Consider the following 20,079-nt stretch of genomic DNA (forward strand, 5'->3'; position numbering starts at 1 on the left):
CAAATGCTGCTCAACAGTACTGGAAATTTTTCTGACTCGTTTCTTAGTTTATTATCTGGCCCCACTGCCACCCCAACTAGAATGTCAACTTCCAAATGTCAGGGACTTTGTTGTCTCCTTTACTGCTGTAGCCCAGCTCTGGGAACAGCACTGGGCACATAGGCAGCACTCAGACATTTGTTGAATGAATGAGTAATAACACAGTGTCTTCAAATATAAAACATAAATCGAGCCTACAGGACCCAGCACTTAAGGAATAAGAGAGCCATCATAGTGGGGCAGAGTCTAGGCAGTCTTCTAGGAAAGAGGCCTTCTTATGGAAATAGTCTAATTGTATATTTTTCTTGCAAAGGCCAGTCCAGTCATCGCTGATCAGGAAGCTGGGGGTTCCAGCTCTAGTAATGAGGAGATGGCCTTGTCACCACTGGACAGGCATGGCGGAGTAGCAGCCCTTGGGCCTTGGGTCCCAGGTGTGTGGTGTTTGGCAGCACTGTTTGGATTCTTTCTTAAAACATGAGTATGAATGTCTTCAGCAGACCTGCACTCTCCATTTTGCCACTCCATGCCTCTCCTGTTTGTCCTGTATCCAAGCTCTTCTCATGTTTACCTTCCCTGTTAAGGGGACGTCTGAGCTTTGACCCCTGCCCTGTGTGAATAAGTGCTCTGTTCCCTAGCAGCCCAGTGGGCACTTTGGATGTTTTCGCTGATTGAAGGGAAGTTGAAATACTACTGGTAAGTCTCAAGAACCAGCTTATGGCTAGAGGACAAGGTGTCAGCTTGTCTCACCTGCCCCAAAGGCAGCAAATGCCTGCTAAAGGGAGTTCTTGGTCCCAATTATGCAGATAACCTATGTGGTATAATTAGGAAGTGACCCTTCCGGGGTCCCGCTATGGTCCCAACCCAGCCTCTCTACCTAGCTTTTCCTGTGCCCTAGGGGCCGGCTAAGGTTCTCACTGATTATTCCCTTAGCACTTACTTGCCATTTCTCCCACCTTTAACACTCTGACTTGTGAGACAGGAGATGCCTCACTGTCTACCAGTATCTTAGAATCATGTTTCCATTCTTCAGCCTCTTAGCTGGTCAGCCCACAGGCTCAAAATAGAACAACCAGCGCTCTTTGTCATGATGATATTTCTATACTTATTAGTAAAATATTGTAAACAATTAACAGAGCTAATCAGAATTTTATGCCTCCCCCAAAACCTCCAGTATCATTTCAGTGACAATTTCAAGATCTGTAGAAGGAACTCCTGGGAAACTTCAACTTGACTGATTTTATATACCCACAAGGCTAAAATCAGCTTTTAAATAGCATGTCAAATAAAGCACAACTTAGAAAATTTTAACAAAATCTAGTTCTAGCCTTTAGCATAATCACTATTTTAATTATACATTGTTCAGGCTGTTTTCAGTGGAACAGAAAATTATTCTCTCACATCTGTGATCAGAAATTGTTTCATGAATGGAATTGGGTATTTTACCTAGGAATTATGTTCAAACATCATTTACAGCTGGTTTATACCAGACTTCGAAAACACCAGTACTAAGCATGTATGCAGTTTAACTTGATGGATGAGAAAATTGTGCCAGGACCAGATCCCACCATAACATCACTAGAATTGGATCAAATTGATATTATATGCCTCCTGATAGGGTACATCGTGTTCAGGGATATTCCTGCAAAAATGCACATTCTAATTTGCTGGATGTTAAAACATCCAGCAAGGGGCTTCCCTGGTGGCGCAGTGGTTAGGAATCCGCCTGCCAATGCCGGGGACATAGGTTCGAGCCCTGGTCTGGGAAGATCCCACATGCTGCAGAATGGCTAAGCCCGTGCATCACAACTACTGAGCCTGCGCTCTAGAGCCCGTGCACCACAACTGCTGAAGCCCGCATGTGTAGAGCCCGTGCTCCATAACAAGAGAAGCCACCGCAGTGAGAAGCCCACACACCGCAACGAAGAGTAGCCCCTGCTCGCCGCAACTGAAGAAGGTCCATGCGCAGCAATGAAGCCCCCACGCAGCCAAAAGAAATTAAAAAAAAAAAAACAAAAATAACGAAACATCCAGCAAACCCAAATTGAGAGAATATTCTACACAATAGCCACCCTGTACTCATAAAAGATGTCCAAGTGATGAAAGATAAGACCTTTTTCTATAAGGGACGCTATAGGAATGATTGGCAACATTTGAACAAAGTAGAGGATCAATGTTAAATTGCTGATTTTGCTAATTATACCGTGGTTATGTAAGAGAACGCCCTTGTTTTTAGGGGCCATACACTGAAGTATATAGAGATATAGGGGAATCTTCTCTGTAACTTATTCTCAGACCGTTCAGAAAGAGAAAGAAGAGAAAAAAGCAAGTGGTAAAATGTTAAGAGTTGGGAAATCTCGGTGAAGGAGATGTACGAATTCTTTGTACGAATCTTGGCACTTTTCTCTAAATCTGAAACTATGTCAAAATAAAAAATTTATAAGAAATGATGCCAACGGGATCATACTCGTGAACTCATCCCCAGGTTGATGGGGATAGGAAGAACCCAGACAGTGGTTTTTCCTGTCCCCATCAACCTGAGGATGAATTCCCTTAGTGTACCCTGAGTGTACATCTGTGCTCTGGGTCCGGAGGGGCCAGAGAGGACCATGAGGGCGCTGCTGAGTGAAGAACACAGGGGGAATGTAGAAGGAGAGCCTGGGCTTGGTTGGGAGGCCCAGACTGAACACAGTCATGTTTGCCTACTGCTTTTCCCAAGCCAGGCAGCAAGGCCCTAGAGGCAAACTCACTTGGCCCAGGTCCTTAGGAGAGGCAGGGCCAGGCTAAGACTGCAGGGTCTCAAGCTGCCTTAAGTCCTGGAGACCCTAAATCTTAACGCTTTCTTTCCTACCCACCCCCCACAAAAAAATGTAGTTTCCCAAAAGAGGACCCTGAAAACCCAGTCACTGATCACCTGTTCCTTTCTCCAGATACGCAGTTTCCTCCTCTTTCTTCCTCCCTCAGGTTCTCTAGGAGAATTTCCATTGTGACATTTTCGGTTAAGTAGCACTTTATTACAGGCTTAAATGTTCCTGTGGCTCCCTGCTTAACTCTTTCCCTCCACCTCTATAATTAAACCTGGCATGGTTACCTTTGGTTAAGGTTACTACTGAAGGGCACATTATAAGTTGAATCCAGGTCAGGCTTCCCACTGGCTCCTGGGTAGACTCGGATGTGACAGCACATAGCCAGAAATAACTGGCCTGGACTCTAAACTCATCTCCCACTTTGGTGTTCATAAGAGGTTGAGTCTGACCGTCAACCCTGCTGTCAGGATACCATCCTCAGGAGTCGATTCGCCTTTTGTATTCCAGACTGAGATGGATAAATAGCCAGTAACGATGCTAGCTAGCCACACTGCTTTCTACAACACATTAACAGCATTTGGTAGATGTTCCCTCTGGAGAGTCACCATCGACATGAGCATGTTAATTAGCATATTAAAGGTTCCTGGAAGTCCTGCAGAAAAGAGACAGGTAACTTCTTTCACCCATCTTAATTGACTGGGGGACAGTTTGAACATCTTAAGGAACAGGAAGCACGAGCCTGTATTGATATTCACGTGACTGAGTTTTAGAGACGAATGCCTCGGCAACGTTGACTTTTTCTTAGAGGTCTCTGGGCCTAAAAATAGTCAGACTCCAGTGATTTCTCTCGCTTTGTCCTTAGCTATTCAACACCAGCCGTTTAGTGAGCTCCTCTATGACTGAACAGTTTGTGCTGGGGATACAAAGATGGAGGACAGCTCTGTCCTCAAGGACTTTCCTTAGAGTTAGGGAGGGAAGGTGCATAAACATTTATCAGTGCCAAATGAATGGTACGAGAGGTACTCCCAGAGAAATAGGAAAACATGCTGGGCTTAGTCATCTAAGACGTCCTAGGTAGGCTTTAGACAAGCCGAGAGGCTGCAGAATGGTTTGCGCAATGAGAAATGCAACATGGGTGGTGCAGTGAACTGAATAATTAGCCTGAAGTAGGTGGTTCAAATAGAATAGTTGTTTCCAAACTTTAACATACATCAGATTCACTTGGAGGGCTCGTTAGAACACAGTGCTGGGCCACCCCCATAGTTTCTCATCCGGTACCTCTGGAGTGGGACCCAAGAATATGCATTTCTAACAAGGGCCCAGATGATGGTCACATTGCTGGTCTGGGGACCACAGTTTGAGAACCTTGGATTATCAAAGAGTGGAAGCTCAGAGAGCTGGAAAGGTGAGTTCAGGCCTGACCACAGAGTACCTTAAATGACAGGCTGACAAGTTAGACTTTGTTAATCAAGTTTTGAACAGGGACTTGCCCAGAGCAATAGAATTGTTCTGGTAGCAGAGAGATGTCGAATGGATAAGAGAAAAAGACTAGCTGCAGAGAAACCAATTTGGAGGTTTTTACATAGTTAAAGCAAGTGGATTTAAAAGCTGTGAATTAGGGCAGTGACAGCAGGAATGGAAAGAGAAATATTCTTGCAGAAATCTTTGTGAATGAAGAATTAGCTTGCAGGACAGAAAAACTGAAAGGTAGTCTTGGTCATTCTCTGAGAGAGTCTTCCGTTATATACGGTAACTTGTATAATGTTATTTTGAGGCTTTGTGGGTATTACTGGAGCTGAACTTGTTTATGTTCACACATTCTGAAAAGTGGAAAATGTTACCATGTAAGGTAGTAGGGTAAGTTATTTTAGAGAGCTTACATTTAACCCACTTGAGGGCTTATTTGAAGGCCTAGGGGGAAGCTCCAGTGTGGATACATCATGGACTCAGGAGTGGCCCTATTTTACCATGGAAATTTGACTCCCTGCCAGGCGTACACTTGGGAGGGTGGCATATGAGGAGAGGCCAGGAGAAGACACCTTCCCCAGCCTTGGGATTTGACAGTTACCATGTGTCCTGATTAGAAGACCTCCTTGTGCTCATGATATCTTTATAGAAGAAAACAGATCCCCGGTGACCTCAGTTCCTACTGATCCACTGATTCTTGTAGCCCTATTACAAGCCCATTACTTAAATAAAAATTCTGTATTTAGGTTGTATACTAGTATGACGTATCCTTTCTTCAGTCTCAGTTTGGAAAGTTCTACCACACTCTTCTGGTGGCGATGTTTTGAACAGTTCAGAAGGCTTTTAGGAGAGCTCCCTACTCCACAGTTTAGGAAACAATGTGCCTCTCCTCTCCCGAGGCTGTGGACAAGTCTGAGAGAATGAAACGGGCATATCGATGGGAGTCGTATCTGGAGTATTTGCTCTCCGAAGGGCGACAGAGCTGCTTTCACTGGCTTTTGCCTGCTCTGGCGTGTCAAGCTGCAGAATCTACCCCTGGAACGTAGAGAGAGGATTTTGAGCCCTTAACTTCTAAAGCCAACTAAGGGGACTAGTGAATCACGTGATCCAGTGTGACAGCCTGTCATAGCACTGGCCTTGCGTGTTTAGGATGTGCTTGTCTGGGGTGGGGGGAGGGCACGGACTCAGTGCCCTTTGAGGTTGCTCCTCCCTCTGTCTCTGACTCAGAGAGAAGATTACACGGGAAGCTGAGGCCAAGGAGACCTGAGGACAAGCAGTTGGAAACTTCATTTTACTCTCTGCATCTGGTGGCATCCTGATGGAAGTCAATGCAGGGACAGGGCACTGAAGGAGCCAGCAGTAGTCAAGGGAGATCTGGACTGAATTAGAACAGAATTCTGAAGAGTTCATTTAGATGAAAGCCGGAGGTGCTGACTTTTCACCCTCGTGGAGACTCTTTTGTCTGTTGGAAAAGATCTTGATGTGAAGAGCTTATGTCCCAATGGGCTCTGAAGATGAAAAGGCTTTCTGCCCTATATGGATGCCACTGGATTTGGAATTGTCCCTGTGGTTCAGATTTCTGTGCACATGCTACCAGGATAGGAACAGCAGTATAGGGAAGAGAAGGGGACCAATAAGTAGGAATAAAGTAAGATAGAGCCTAATGCAGTGTGCTTTTGGGACTCACAGTGGTCCTTCATTTTGTGTTCCTAGTTTAATGGGAAAAATCAGACACAGACATTATAAATCATAGAGATTTACATGTGAAAAAATGTATAAAAAACCCATAAAGCCTGAGTAGAGTGAACCTAGTTGCAGGGCAGGAATAAAGAAGTAGGCGTAGAGAAATGGCCTTGATGACATGGGGTGGGAGGGCAAAGCTGGGGCGAAGTGAGAGTAACATCGACATATATACACTACCGGATGTAAAATAGTTGGCTGGTGGGAAGCAGCATAGCACAGGGAGATCAGCTCGGTGCTTTGCAATGACCTAGAGGGGTGGGATAGGGAGGGGTGGGAGGGAGGCACAAGAGGGAGGGGATATGGGGACATGTGTATGCATACGGCTGATTCGCTTTGTTGTGCAACGGAAACTAACACGGTATTGTGAAGCAATTATACTCCAATAAAGATCTATTTTAAAAAAATGGTGAGTTGGCAAAGGACTCATTGGAGAAGAAATTCCTGAACTAAGTGTGTAAAAGCTATGGCTTAGTAAGCAGGAGGCAGGAGCTTGCACTATGCATTTGAGACTTGAATCTGGCTAAGGGATGGGGGAAGGAATATCCTGAGGCAAGATGTTTGCCAGCTTTAGTCTAACATTGTGGTAGGAGCAATCGCAAGGGCAACAAGTTTCCTAGTGTTAAGAGACAGTGTTTCTGCACCAGGCTGATTCTCCCCCTCCCCCATGTCCTGTTGCTGTCACCATAGCATCCTTCTTCTGGCACCAAGTGGCCCAGACACCAGGATGGGCAGCCAAGTGGTTTTCAGGGAAGCCAGCCATGCCAGGACCTGGTGGTACATAGCCTCAGGACCTCAGCTGAAAGTGCAGCCAGGAGATGGCCTTGCTAAGCGTTCTGCTAAAAGGCCTACCAGGGCCCTTCTCCTACATCATGAAAGATGTACTAATACTTACTGTAGGTTTTGTGCTCTCCACGCTTACAAACAATTGAATTTATGGATTTATTACCCAGAGAATTTTCACCCTGACCTTCCCATCATACACCCTTCTCTAGATGTGCAATTTCCAGTGTGAAAAAAATGTATGTGTGATACTTCTATGGTTTTTATATTAAGTAAATTATTTATAGAAAGCCAAAGGAGACAGGAATGTTTGGGTATATAATCTATTCAGGCAGATGTATTGAAATGCATTTACCTTATATAGCCCAAGCCATGGAGAGCAATAAGGATGAGTTTACAATGATTCTTGTGTCATTGGACCTAAAGCAAGACAAAAGGAATTTAAAGGGCTTTTCTGTAAATATCTAGTGATGTTAGGAATTCTTGTGATTTCTTCTGATATCAGCTACTGGCGTCAAAGCTTCCAATACAATATTATGATGAATACCAGGGAGATTTTATAGACCTGTTGTCCAACTAGATGGTGGATGATGAGGTATGACTAATGAACAGCTAGACCCCCTATCTTTTTTTTTTTTTTGACATCTTTATTGGGGTATAATTGCTTTACAATGGTGTGTTAGTTTCTGCTTTATAACAAAGTGAATCAGTTATACACATACATATATCCCCATATCTCTTCCCTCTTGCGTCTCCCTCCCTCCCACCCTCCCTATCCCACCCCTCTAGGTAGACCCCCTATCTTTTAGCAATTACATAATACAGTATGTGGAAGACATGCCTTTGGGGTGTGATTGAATACCATCACTGAACTCCAGAAGAACAGACTGAAATGAGTTTTCCTTCTTGAGTTGTGCCTTTGAAGTCAGTGTAGAAAATGGTGGGCCAGCTTAGTGAGTTATGCATCTGGGGTACTCATAATCCACCGAAACCTTGGATGCCACCTGTACATATGTGAACTCTATGGGGTCCCAGCCTAGCACTTGTAAGGACACCACTCCTGGTCTTTGGGGCTATTAAACCCATACAACTAATAGAACTGTTTTCTCTTTTTGTCTAGGACATGTGGTCCTTCTTTACTTTCAACTCACTTTGAGGTCAGTGGAAAGCAGAACCAATATTTTGTGATGAGAAAAAATAATAGTTATCAGTCCTGTGGATGCAGCCATAAGGCATTTGCCGTATCCTAAATTTGCATTCTGTGGGGACTTGTACACAATGTATCCTTTCAGAATAGTTTTACAAAATTTACATGAAACCAAAAAGGGTAGAAGACTTTTTTAGGTGTAACATAAAACGTGAAAGAAACAATGAGGCAAAACATTTTAGAAAGAAAATTGAATTTATGAATGAGCAGAGTTTCTAGTATCTTCATGCACATCGTGAAGAGGTTTCAGGAATTCCTCACCAAAATGAAAATTGTAGATTCTTGTAGAAGCGGTATGTTTAATTAAAAAATACATTTCAAAAAAAAGAAAGTTTTCATAAACAATATGCCACTGTGGAAGGAAAAAAATTTTCTAGTATATTCATGCACATCATGAAGAGGTTTCAGGAATTCCTCACCAAAATACAAATTGTAGATTCTTGTAAAAGCAGTATGTTTAATTTAAAAATACATTTCAGAAAAAAGAAAGTTTTCATAAACAACATGTGGAAGGAAAAAATAATTTCTAGTATATTCAGTTACTATGCATGTGGTACACAAATATCTTATATTTTGATTGCTAATGAAGGACTTCCCAGCTAAAAGAATGTTTCACATAGACAATGGACTTATTAGGATGTGCTCAGTGTGTAAACTCTCATGGGCTTTATTCCAATTTTCATCTTTATGTCAAGCAGACAGCTCTCATCTCCTGTGCTGCTTAGAAACGTGCTGCTGTGATTAAATTACCTAAAATTATGGAGCCTTTGTCCCAAGTCTTAGGCCAATAACATTGACATGTTTATTCTAACCCCATGATGGTATCTGAGACCCTAATATCAACAGCTGTTTAGTTGCTTGGTCATCAAGCCCATCAGAAGCTCACATTCTGAGGGATGGATACCCTGTAGATAAAAAGACACATGTCATCTCCAGGGAGTAACCTGTGCTGCCTAAACTTCTTAATGGTGGGAGGGTGGACAACAATGACATGGTAGCCTAAGGATGTGACTACCTTATTCTCCAATGAGATTTCAGGCATTGATCGTAGGAGTGGTTATTTGAAGTGGGGAGGGAGGGTAACACAGAATGGCAACTGGTAGCCTGAAGTTTTTCTTTGTTTTCATGAGGTACTTTGAGGTTAAAAATGGCTTACATTATCTAGTCTAGCCTTTAGAGGAACATACAGATGGAGTGAAGGAAGATACAGAATAGAATCACAGACATGGAACTAGGGGAGATAGTTATGGTTTTATTGATTTTTATTTAACGTAGATGGTACTTGCAGTGGAATTAGACACTGTTATAAGCACTTCACAAATATTAACTCCTTAATCCTGATAACAACCCTATAGGATAGATACTAATATTATCTTCATTTACTGATGAGAAAACCAAGATACACGGAGATCAAGTAATTGGCCCAGAGTCACAGAGCTAGCCAGTGGTAGAGCAAGGCTTTGAATGCACTCTGTCTAATCTGTCCATTTTGTAGATGAAGAAACAGAGGCCTGAGTTTCTGTCCAGTGCTGCCATCTCTCTGTTGCAATCTATAGAGTAGGCACCAGTAGATTATTCTTTTTTTTTTTTTTTTTTTTGTGGTACGCGGGCCTCTCACTGTTGTGGCCTCTCCCGTTGCAGAGCACAGGCTCCGGACGCACAGGCTTAGCAGCCATGGCTCACAGGCCCAGCCGCTCCGCAGCATGTGGGATCTTCCCAGACCAGGGCACAAACCCGTGTCCCCTGCATCGGCAGGCAGACTCTCAACCACTGCGCCACCAGGGAAGCCCTACACCAGTAGATGATTCTTGAATCATACAATCAGGGCAGGAAAATTATACCAACAGAGTTTTCTCTTTTAATCACCTTGAACAAAATATCATTAAAAGATGAGTGTTGGTGTCAAGAATTCTCTAGTCATTGGTAAAGCTTTGGAACGTGTTCTGTGACCATGCATCAAGTCTTCTATTCTTAGGTATTAAGGAAGAAATTGGGCAGTTTAAAGAGGTGGCTTGGAAATTGAAGGAAGCATGGATAAAAAATATTATGGAAGTCTGCTGGTGGCTAAGAGTTTGTTGTTTGTTGGCTTATTTATATAGATTTTCTTGATTTCATTAGTATCTTCATATTCCCGTGACCAATCATGGGAATTCATTCAACTCATGCAATTCAGAGTCTATGAAGTTGGACCTCCAACCTCATGGATTACCCTACCAAGCTTCCTATTTTTCCAGTTTGTGGCTGAGAAATCAACTATAGGATGCATTTCCTATTGGTCTAGAGGCACTGGATTTTACCTTTTTATTTCTTCTCCTTGAAACATTCTATTTCATCTCAACTTCATTCTTTGAAGTAGGTGTTTTGGGTTAGGGAGAGCACATTTAATTTTTCTAGAGGAAAATTACGTACTAATGGTGCATATTGAAACACCTAGAAGAATACAGGAAGATGAGAACTTTTGCACATGGTTGGTGGGAGTAAATCAGAGAGCAATTTGGCAGTACCTAGTGAAGCTGGTGATGTGTATTCACTAAAACCCAGCAGTTTCACCTTGAAATACATGCTTTAGAATTGAGAGCTGTGCTCCTCAATGTGCGATCTATAGATGGTGAAGGTTTGTGAGCTATGTTTCCAGTCCACAGGGAGATAAATACAGAAAATGAGAGTGAGCATTTACTATACTGTGTTTGATACTGTAGCTTTGTAGTATAGTCTGAAGTCTGGGAGTGTGATTCTTCCAGCTTCATTCTTCTTTCTCCAGATTGTTTTGGCTATTCGGAGTCTTTTGTGTTTCTGTTCAAATTAAAAATTTTTTTGTTCTAGTTCTGTGAAAAATACCATTGATATGGATTGCATTGAATCTGTAGATTGCCTTGGATAGTATGGTCATTTTAACAATATTGATTCTTCCAATCCAAAAACACGGTATATCTTTCCATCTGTTTGTGTTGTCTTCAGTTTCTTTCATCAGCGTATTATAACTTTCAGAGTACAGGTCTTTTGCCTCCTTAGGTAGGTTGATTCCTAGGCGTTTATTTTACTCTTTGATGCATTGATAAATGGGATTGTTTCCTTAATTTGTCTTTCTGATATTTTGTTATTAGTGTATGTAAGTGCAACAGATTTCTGTATATTAATTTCGTATCCTACAACTTTACTGAATTCATTGATGAGCTCTAGCAGTTTTCTGGTAGTGTCTTTAGCATTGTCTATATATAAGCATCGTGTCATTTCCAATTTGGGGTCCTTTTATTTCTTTTTCTTCTCTGGTTGCTGTGACTAGCACTTCTAAAACTATGTTGAATAAAAGTGGTGAAAATGGGCATCCTTATCTTGTTGCTGATCTTAGAGGAAATGCTTTCAGCTTTTTACTGTTGAGTATGTTGTTGGCTGTGGGTTTGTCATATATGGCCTTTATTATGTTGAGGTATGTTCCCTCTATGCCCACTTTCTGGAGAGAGTTTTATCATAAAGGGATGTTGAATTTTATCAAGAGCCTTTTCTGGAACAGGATAGAAAGCCCATAAATAAACACATGCACTTATGGTCAATTAATCTACAACGAAGGCAAGAATATACAATGGAGAAAAGACAGTCTCTTCAATAAGTGGTGCTGGAAAAACTGGACAGCTACACGTAAAAGAACAAAATTAGAACATTCTCTAACACCATGTACAAAAATAAACTCAAAATGGATTAAAGACCTAAACATAAGACCGGATACTATAAAACTCCTAGAGAAAAACATAGGTGCAGAATACTCTTTGACATAAATCACAACAATATTTTTTTGGATCTCTCCCCTAGAATAACAGAAACAAAAGCAAAAATAAACAAATGGAACCTAATTAAATGTAAAAGCTTTTGCACAGCAAAGGAAACCATAAACAAAATTAAAAGACAACCACGGACTGGGAGAAAATACTGCCAATGATGCTACCAACAAGGGATTAATTTCCAAAATATACAAATAGCTCATACAGCTTAATATCAAAAAACCAAACAACCCAGTCAAAAAATGGCCAGAAGACCTAAATAGACATTTCTCCAAAGACATACAGATGGCCAACAGACACATGAAAAGGTGTTCAATATCGCTAATCATTAGAGAAAGGCAAATTAAAACTACAGTGAAGTATCACCTCACACTGGTCAGAATGGCCATCATGAAAAAGTCTACAAATAACAAATGCTACAGAAGATGTGGAGAAAAAGGATCCCTGCTACACTGTTGGTGCGAATGTACATTAATGCAGCCACTATGGAGAACAATATGGAGATCCCTTTAAAAGCTAAAAATAGAATTATCATATGATCCAGTGATCTCTCTCCTGGGCAGATATCCAGAGAAAACTCTAATTTGAAAAGATACATGCACCGCAGTGTTCATAGCAGCACTATTTACAATAGCCAAGATATGGAAACAACCTAAATATCCATTGACAGATGAATGGATAAAGAAGATGTGGGGTGTGTGTGTGTGTGTGTGTGTGTGTGTGTGTGTGTGTGTGTGTACACACATACAATGGAATATTACTCAGCCATAAAAAAGAATGACAGTGCCATTTGCAGCAACATGGATGGACCTAGAGATTATCATATTAAGTGAAGGAATTCAGACAGAGAAAGACAAGTATCATAGGATATCACTTACATGTGGACTCTAAAAAAACATGATACAAATGAACTTATTTACAAAGCAGAAATAGACTCACAGACATAGAAAACAAACTTATGATTACCAAAGGGGAAAGTGATGGGGGAGGATAAATTGGGAGTTTGGGATTAACATATACACTCTACTGTATATCAATTAGATAAACAATAAGGACCTACTGTGTAGCACGGGGAACTATATTCAATATCTTATAATAACCTATAATGGCAAAGAATCTGAAAAAGAATATATATATATATATATATATACACACATATGTATGTATAACTGAATCACTTTGCTGTACATCTGAAACCAACACAACTTTGTAAACCAACTATAGTTCAATTAAAAGAAAGATTAAAAAAACTGAAGCAAATATGGCAAAAATGTCTACACTTATCATATCTAGGTGGTGGGTATTTAGATGTTAAATTTTTTCTATATTTTTTTCTATTTGAAAAATATCTCATAGTGGGACTTCCCCGGCGGTCCAGTTGTTAAGATTCCGTGCTTCCACTGCAGGGGGTGAGGGTTCGATCCCTGGTTGGGGAACTAAGATCCCACGTGCTGAGTGGTGCAGCCAAAGCAAAATGAAAAAAATAAAAATATCTCATAGTAAAATCAGCCTCAGAATATTATTTTTCTGATCTAGGAAGCAAGTTGGACATACCAGGGAACTTTATTCCTGCAGTGTCCAAGGACACATTTGTCTTCCCAGTGACGTAAAACCAGATACCAATCTTATGGACAGTTTTTAATGCCTCAGGCCTGAAGAGGAAGCATTGGTTCGGAACCCTGGAGAGATGTAGAGGTGCCTGGATTCTGGTCCTAGCTTTATGGCTAACTAATTTGTGACCATGGATTTCCCATATACAAGCTTTCATTGCCTTATCTATAAAATTAGTGAGACTGAGATTGTTTTCAGCATTGAAACTTAATAACATATAAATTATATATAAATGTCTATATGAAATGTCACATAGACTAACAACTTGATGTTCTTTTTTTACAATAATTATAGAGGCTAACAGAATTCATGGAGTAGACACAGATGTGGGAATAAGATTAAATATATGTGCAGTGGAGTCAGATCTGGGTTTAAATTTTGCCTGTCTGCCACACTAATGATGACCCTGGGTTTCCTGGAACACTCTATTTCCTAAGATGATACTCATACTTAGTACCTGTCTCAGCTTGGAAAGATTTGGTGAGATAACAGTATTACTGTTGTAGTTGTTACAGATCGGTCAGTTAGCTGTTGTGCCCGGAAAGGTACTAGAATAAATTCTCAAACAGCTCATTGCAGCCATCTTCCAAAGATGGGGTGAGCATCACATGGCAATAATTCTTTGAAGTAGCAATAAACTAAGTACACATTTTCTAGACTAAACGATGCCACATCTTTTTGTAACCATGCATTCAAAGTGATTTAGAAATAGTCCTGTCTCAATACGGGACCCTAACTAGATGACAAGTTAGAGATTGCTTCCAACTCTTCAGTTCTCTTTTATGTGGGCTGTGGTTGAATGGCCCTGATGGTTTACACAGAATAAACTTGAAACAAAATTGAGAATACTCTTGATTTTTAATTTGTACTTTATAATCTGTACACTTGCCATTAATTTGTACAGAATGCACCAAAGCAGAATCAGATGATAGAGAGAGGAGCAGAATGGTCAGTCAAAATTTGCATTCATGAATCTCAAAGCCAGGCTGTGGTTCGTCATGGAACAGAAAACTTAGGCAGTCATCCGTCTTGCTTAGTAACACAAGGCACAGTTAATGTGGCTGGGCCTCTAGCTCTGCTGACACAACATATACTGATAAATCTAAGTTTTGAAGGCTTGGATTTAACAGAGACTTGTGGTATCACAGGGGCCTGGTGAATGAAAAGCCTCTGCAGCTTATCAGCAGAGAGATAAGAGGCCCAGGTCCCACTGCTAGTGCTGCAGTGATGCTGCTGAGATGTTTATCACCCGGGCTTCTGAGAACAGGAGTTTGACCCATACCAAACACTTCAGAAATAATGTCAACACACCCAAGACCACAGCCAGCACAGAATTCTCTGAGATAAGATTACAGCTTTGTCCTTAAAGGGACGTCAACCAAGTCAGCCGATCCCTAAATATTCCCTGAGCTGAGCAACCCTATGAGTTATCCTTCATACCCGGGGGCTTTAGAAGCTCAATTTTGAATGCTTCTACATGCAGATATTCTGTTCTTGTTTTCTAAAGTATGCACAGAACTCTAACCATATCTAAGAAAGTTCCCGCAGGGTCAGGAGCCTGAGCTTGGTGCCTGTGAGATCAGCCGGTTGTAGAGGCCGGAGGCAGCTCTTGACTGGCAAAAATATTCATTCTCTTTATTTTAAGATTTGGTTTCTAATGTATTGGACAGGTCTAGGCCGTCGGGCCTCCAAGGCCAGGTTAGACCTCTAGTCTCGGTCCAGGATAAAGTCATTACTGTATAGGAAAAGATGATTCGGTCTTTGAGACAAGTGGGCGTAAAAAGCCACGGCAGTACTTTTTATAAATACCTAGTCATGTGTTTGGTTTAACTACCAGTATGCAAACTGGTACCAGGGCCACAGGGCCCATCAGGGGTTGAGGTGAAGCTGGTCAGGTATTCTCCCAAGACCTCTTTGGCAATGAGAAGAAGCAGCATAAGAGAGACAACTCACCTGTGATGTGTCATCCAGATACTAACTATATCACTTCTTGCTTTGAAATGCCTCACATTCATTCCTGTGTCCTCCCCGTGTCCTCCTAGTGTGGGCTTCTAGATTCCAATCCCTCTTCCCAGGGCTATGTTGTCTGTAGTTACCAGATTAATTAAAAAACAAACAAGCAAACAAAAGCCCTTTTTGCCCCCTTTCCCATTAGCATCTCACAATAAAGTTCATACTCCTCTAGTTTACTACTAAATGTTTTCACTCTTCTTTCTGTCCAGTTTCTCCTTCTCTGTTCATCTTTATTTCATTGGAAGGGTCGGCTTAAGGGCTGTGTTCACTTGTTTTTCCATTTTCCTGCCTCTGTGCTTTTGTTCCTGCCATCTCCCGCTTTTGGAATTCCTTCTCCCTTCCCTCCTACTCAGACACATGTCTTCCGTTAAAGCTTTTCAGACCAGTCCTGCCTGCGCTGATCTGACCCTCCTCTCAGCTCTGCTTCCTTATGGCCTGGAGTCCATGCCAGCCCTTTGGCAATTAACCACATACTGCTTTGTGCATTCATCTTTATTTTGCGTGCTCTGTCTTGCTCTTTGACTCTTCTCTTTCCCTCTTTGTGTGTGTTTGTGTGTGTGTGTGTGTGTGTGTGTGTGTATAGCTAGATAAGGCATCTATGAAAATAAAATCTGTGTCTTATACGACTTTATAATACTCATAGGTGCTCTATGACATTGTTATTGGTTAATGGTTCTTGCTTAGAATCTTGATTTTGCAGGAGTCTTTGTCTTCTGTCTGCAGCTGGCCTTGACATTCTGCCTGGTGCCCTAGCTTCCTGGGGTTGGAGCTGTCTTTCTCCCAGGCTGGCAGCCTGCCTTAACTGCCCCTGACGCGCCGCGTATGTCTATTCTTTTTCCTCAGATGCGTACTCTCATTCAAGTGAAAACGGAGGCAAGTCCGAGTCGGTGGCCAACCTGCAGGCCCAGCCCTCCCTGAACTCCATCCACAGTTCCCCTGGGCCCAAGCGCTCCACCAACACCCTGAAGAAGTGGCTGACGAGTCCCGTGCGGCGGCTCAACAGCGGGAAGGCAGATGGAAACATCAAGAAGCAGAAGAAAGTACGAGACGGTCGGAAGAGCTTCGACCTGGGATCTCCCAAGCCTGGGGATGAGACGACCCCTCAGGGAGACAGCGCTGACGAGGTACTTACTCGAAGCCCCGGAGCCTTCCATCGGGAGGGGTTTCTGATGTACCTCCTTCCTGGAGCCTCGAGAGGCATCCTTCCCCGGGGTTTGTAAACTAGCCAGACTCTAGTTCCCAGTAGTTGGTCTTCTTGGGCCTAGGTGATCTTTGTATTCTCAAGACATTGCCAGTTTGAATATAGTTCCCTGTGCTGTACAGTAGGACCTTGTTGTTTATCCATTCTAAATGTAATAGTTTGCATCTACCAACCCCAAACTCCCAGTCCATCCTTCTCTCTCCCCTCCTCCCCATGGCAACCACAAGTCTGTTCTCTGTGTCTATGAATCTGTTTAGTTCCATTTAAAAAAAAAATTAAAAACAGTAGGGAAAAAAAAAGACATTGCCAGTTTGATTTGTGACTGGTTGAAGACTGGCACCTAGAGTGTCCAGCAGACAGACACCATCTTGCCAGATTTGGAGATGCGTGTCGGGGCCCACGGGGAGCCAGCTGGTCACCAAGTCCCCAGCCTCTACTAAAGACCGCATTAAACCTGCCAGGCCTGGAAAACAGAAGACTGTCTTGGGAGATCATGGCTGTTTTCGAGTACGTTGAGCAGTGGCATTTATAAAACGGAGTAGACAACTCCTGGTTGCTCCAGAAGGCAGAATTATGATTAACAGGTGAAGGTTTACAGTAGCCAAGGTTGCAGCCTTTAATGGGGGCTCAACCAGTGATGAAATGGGGCTTCATGAAAACAGATGAACACCCATACTGAAAAGGTTTGGGAGACTGTATGACCTCACATAACAGTTGGAGAGACCAGTGTTGGCTGAGAGGTCAGACTGGGCAACGACCTCTTATATCCCTTCCAAAACTGGGATTCTGTGATCAAAATACAGTGGGTATTTGGTTCGGGAATGAGGTAATTCTTTTATCTGGCAAACTAACCTACCCTAGTCACTGACATGGCTGAGAAATTCTTCCTGATGTGAAACCAGACTCTCTTTGTAGTTTTATGCTGTCTACCTTTTCTCCCTCTGAATGGCAGTAGAGCCTGGTGATATTTAGATTGTAGTTTGAGTCCTTCAAAAACTTAAAAGTTAGTTTCTCTCCAACTACTCTCTCAGCTTTCGCTCTTCCTGGCTAATCGATAAAGTAGATGTTTTTCGTGTGTGTGTGTGTGTGTGTGTGTGTGTGTGTGTGTGTGTGTGTTTTCCACCATTTGGACCTCATTGTTCTTTTGAGATAAGCAGGTGTGCCCATTCCACACAGGAGGACCCTGAAACTGAAAAAAATAGGAGTGTGTTGAGAGAGGCGGGTATCTTATATGTTTCTTTTCTAAAAATCCCAAGTCCTGAACCAACTGGCATCTTTAACTATAGGAAACAGTGACTAATGCTGCTCTTTTGTTCTAGAAGAGCAAGAAAGGTTGGGGTGAGGATGAGCCAGATGAAGAGTCACACACACCCCTCCCTCCGCCTATGAAGATCTTTGACAACGACCCCACGCAGGACGAGATGGTAGGACTTCCTTCTCACTTGGAAGAGCCATGTGTAAAACACGTGATTTCGTTTTTTGTGTGTGTCAGGGGTAGTAACACTCTCTCTCCCTTGTTGTCTCTTATGCCGCGTGAATCCGAGGTGATGTAGATTCCATCTGTGTCGGGGAGGGCTCCCCTCCCCCAACCCTGGAGGTCTGACTTCCTTCTGGGCAGTACAGGGGTGGGTGTAAAATACTCAAAGCAGAAATCTGCCTAGTATCTCGTCCTGTTGATGAAGGGAAATGGCTCTGTCTTTGGAGGCAGCAGATCCCGAAAAGAACTATTGTCTCGAAGAGGAATCCAAGGTGGTGCTAGGTCATGATCATTTTGTTGTTCAACCGATGTGTTCGTTGATTGTTTTCCTCATCCTCAACTCTAAAATCCAAATCATGGTAACTTCCAGTCAAGCCCAGTGCAAACAAAGCACGAGGGATGGAGATGCTGCTAAGGGGAGGTTTTGTCAAAGTTGGACAAACCTAACATGCCAGGTTGCCTCAGTTCTTTGATTTGCAAAATTCTCTGGCTCACTGGCCTGCAGAGACTCTCTGGTGTCTGAAATGTGAATGTCCACCAAGCCTCTGGGCGCAGGGTCATCATCCCGATTGTTCTGGAGCAGAGGCTCAGGTTGAACGTGCTTCCTGGTACTGAGCTGAGGCTCGGGTAGGTCCCTGCTTTCGTTGTGTGCTCCGTCACTGGCCTCCCTAACTGTGCTGTCACTTCATTGTGTTTCTCTTGCTTCTCTCAGCGTCGCTGTCCTGGAGGACTCTGGAGGCTGAGGTGGTGGTTTCAGTTTTTGATTGTCCTTCCCATTTGCTTTCCAGAGTGTCGTTTTCTTGTGCTGCTGGTGGTGGTTAGCCATCCCCCTGGGGCCTCCCTGTGCTCTCCAGTGCTCTGCCCTGCAGTCAGCAGCCCCTTCCGAGGTGGTGGGCCCAGCATGCACGGGCAGGGAGCAAACCTTCACAACGCCACCCAGGATACAATCCAGGAAGTACTGATGCAGTTGCTTCAGTGTTTCTGGTGATATCCCAGATCTTGTTTGAATTCTCTCTGCTTTGCATTTTGGATCGGTGCCCCCCAGACATTAGTTGAGGTCTTCCTCTGTGCTAAGCTAGAGGGACATTTTCCAGGAACAGGTCCATGACTAAGATGTGGTCGCTGCCCCCTCTGTGACTCACCCATGAGAAGCACACAGTTACGGCCCCTCCTAAGGCTCTGTCTCTGGACTGTTGGGAAGAGAAGTAGAGGAAGCATGGCATGACGCCCATCCTGGATCCCCAGAGGCAGAAACGCCTGGGCTTCGCCTTGAGGTGGGAACGAGAGCCAACCTGCTGTGTTCCCAGAGGCCTATTGTCAAATGTTCTGGACACAGTGATAGTGTGTGTGGGGAGCAGGGCACGCGGGTCACATTATCTGCCTTCGCATGGAAGTACCAGCTTACATAAGATAAGGAGAGGCCACGAGCCCTCCCCCTCGACGTCCCTCAAGCACGGTTTGTTTTGGGGAAAGGACGTTATGTTGTTCCTGGATAATTTTTAACTGAGAATGCGGACTTACCCCCAGACATTTGTGTAGCCCTTTTCTTAGCCAGGATTAGGGCAGCTGGTACGAGTGCCTTTTTAGACACATGAACCTCCTCAGTCCTGCTGTTTGGTTTCTGAACGTCTGTTTTTCTGGAATATTTGGGAGCGGGATGAGCTTCAGAATTTCTAGCAAATGGAGTAGGGATTCATTAAAATAATTTTTACAGCGGTGTAAAAGGAATTTCTAAAAGTTCACCCATTCTAGTGTTGTGCAGTTACTTTAATTCTGTTTCCTTCTATTTGTTCATATGCAGGTATGTTTTATTTTTATAATTATACTAGGCATAGGGTTCATTGGGTTCATAGGGTTCATTGTTTTATATTTTTAATATTGATAAATTAAATATTAATAATGTTTAATATTTCCTAAAATCTTATTAATTTTACCTTCAGAACTATAATTTTAATAACTGA

At 42.8% G+C, this 20,079-nt stretch overlaps 1 protein-coding gene across 7 annotated transcripts in view; it reads left to right on the forward strand.

Annotated features, from left to right (window-relative positions):
* The window catches only part of KALRN (kalirin RhoGEF kinase), a gene marked incomplete at its 3' end in the record, with an annotated part of 643,513 nt that overhangs the window by 554,782 nt on the left and 68,652 nt on the right, over positions 1 to 20,079 (forward strand). For 4 of the 7 annotated variants that reach the window (XM_082839572.1, XM_082839573.1, XM_082839571.1 and 1 more), the window contains 2 exons: positions 16,284 to 16,564; positions 17,964 to 18,065. In XM_082839572.1, the coding sequence (XP_082695698.1) occupies positions 16,284 to 16,564; positions 17,964 to 18,065 (383 nt within the window). Of the gene's footprint in view, positions 1 to 16,283; positions 16,565 to 17,960; positions 18,066 to 20,079 lie in introns of all 7 variants that reach the window. The other 3 variants (XM_082839566.1, XM_082839570.1, XM_082839568.1) reach the window with 1 other exon arrangement.

This window comes from Leucopleurus acutus, assembly GCF_964270905.1.
Source record: "Leucopleurus acutus genome assembly, chromosome: 5".
Classification (NCBI taxonomy): Eukaryota; Metazoa; Chordata; class Mammalia; order Artiodactyla; family Delphinidae; genus Leucopleurus; species Leucopleurus acutus.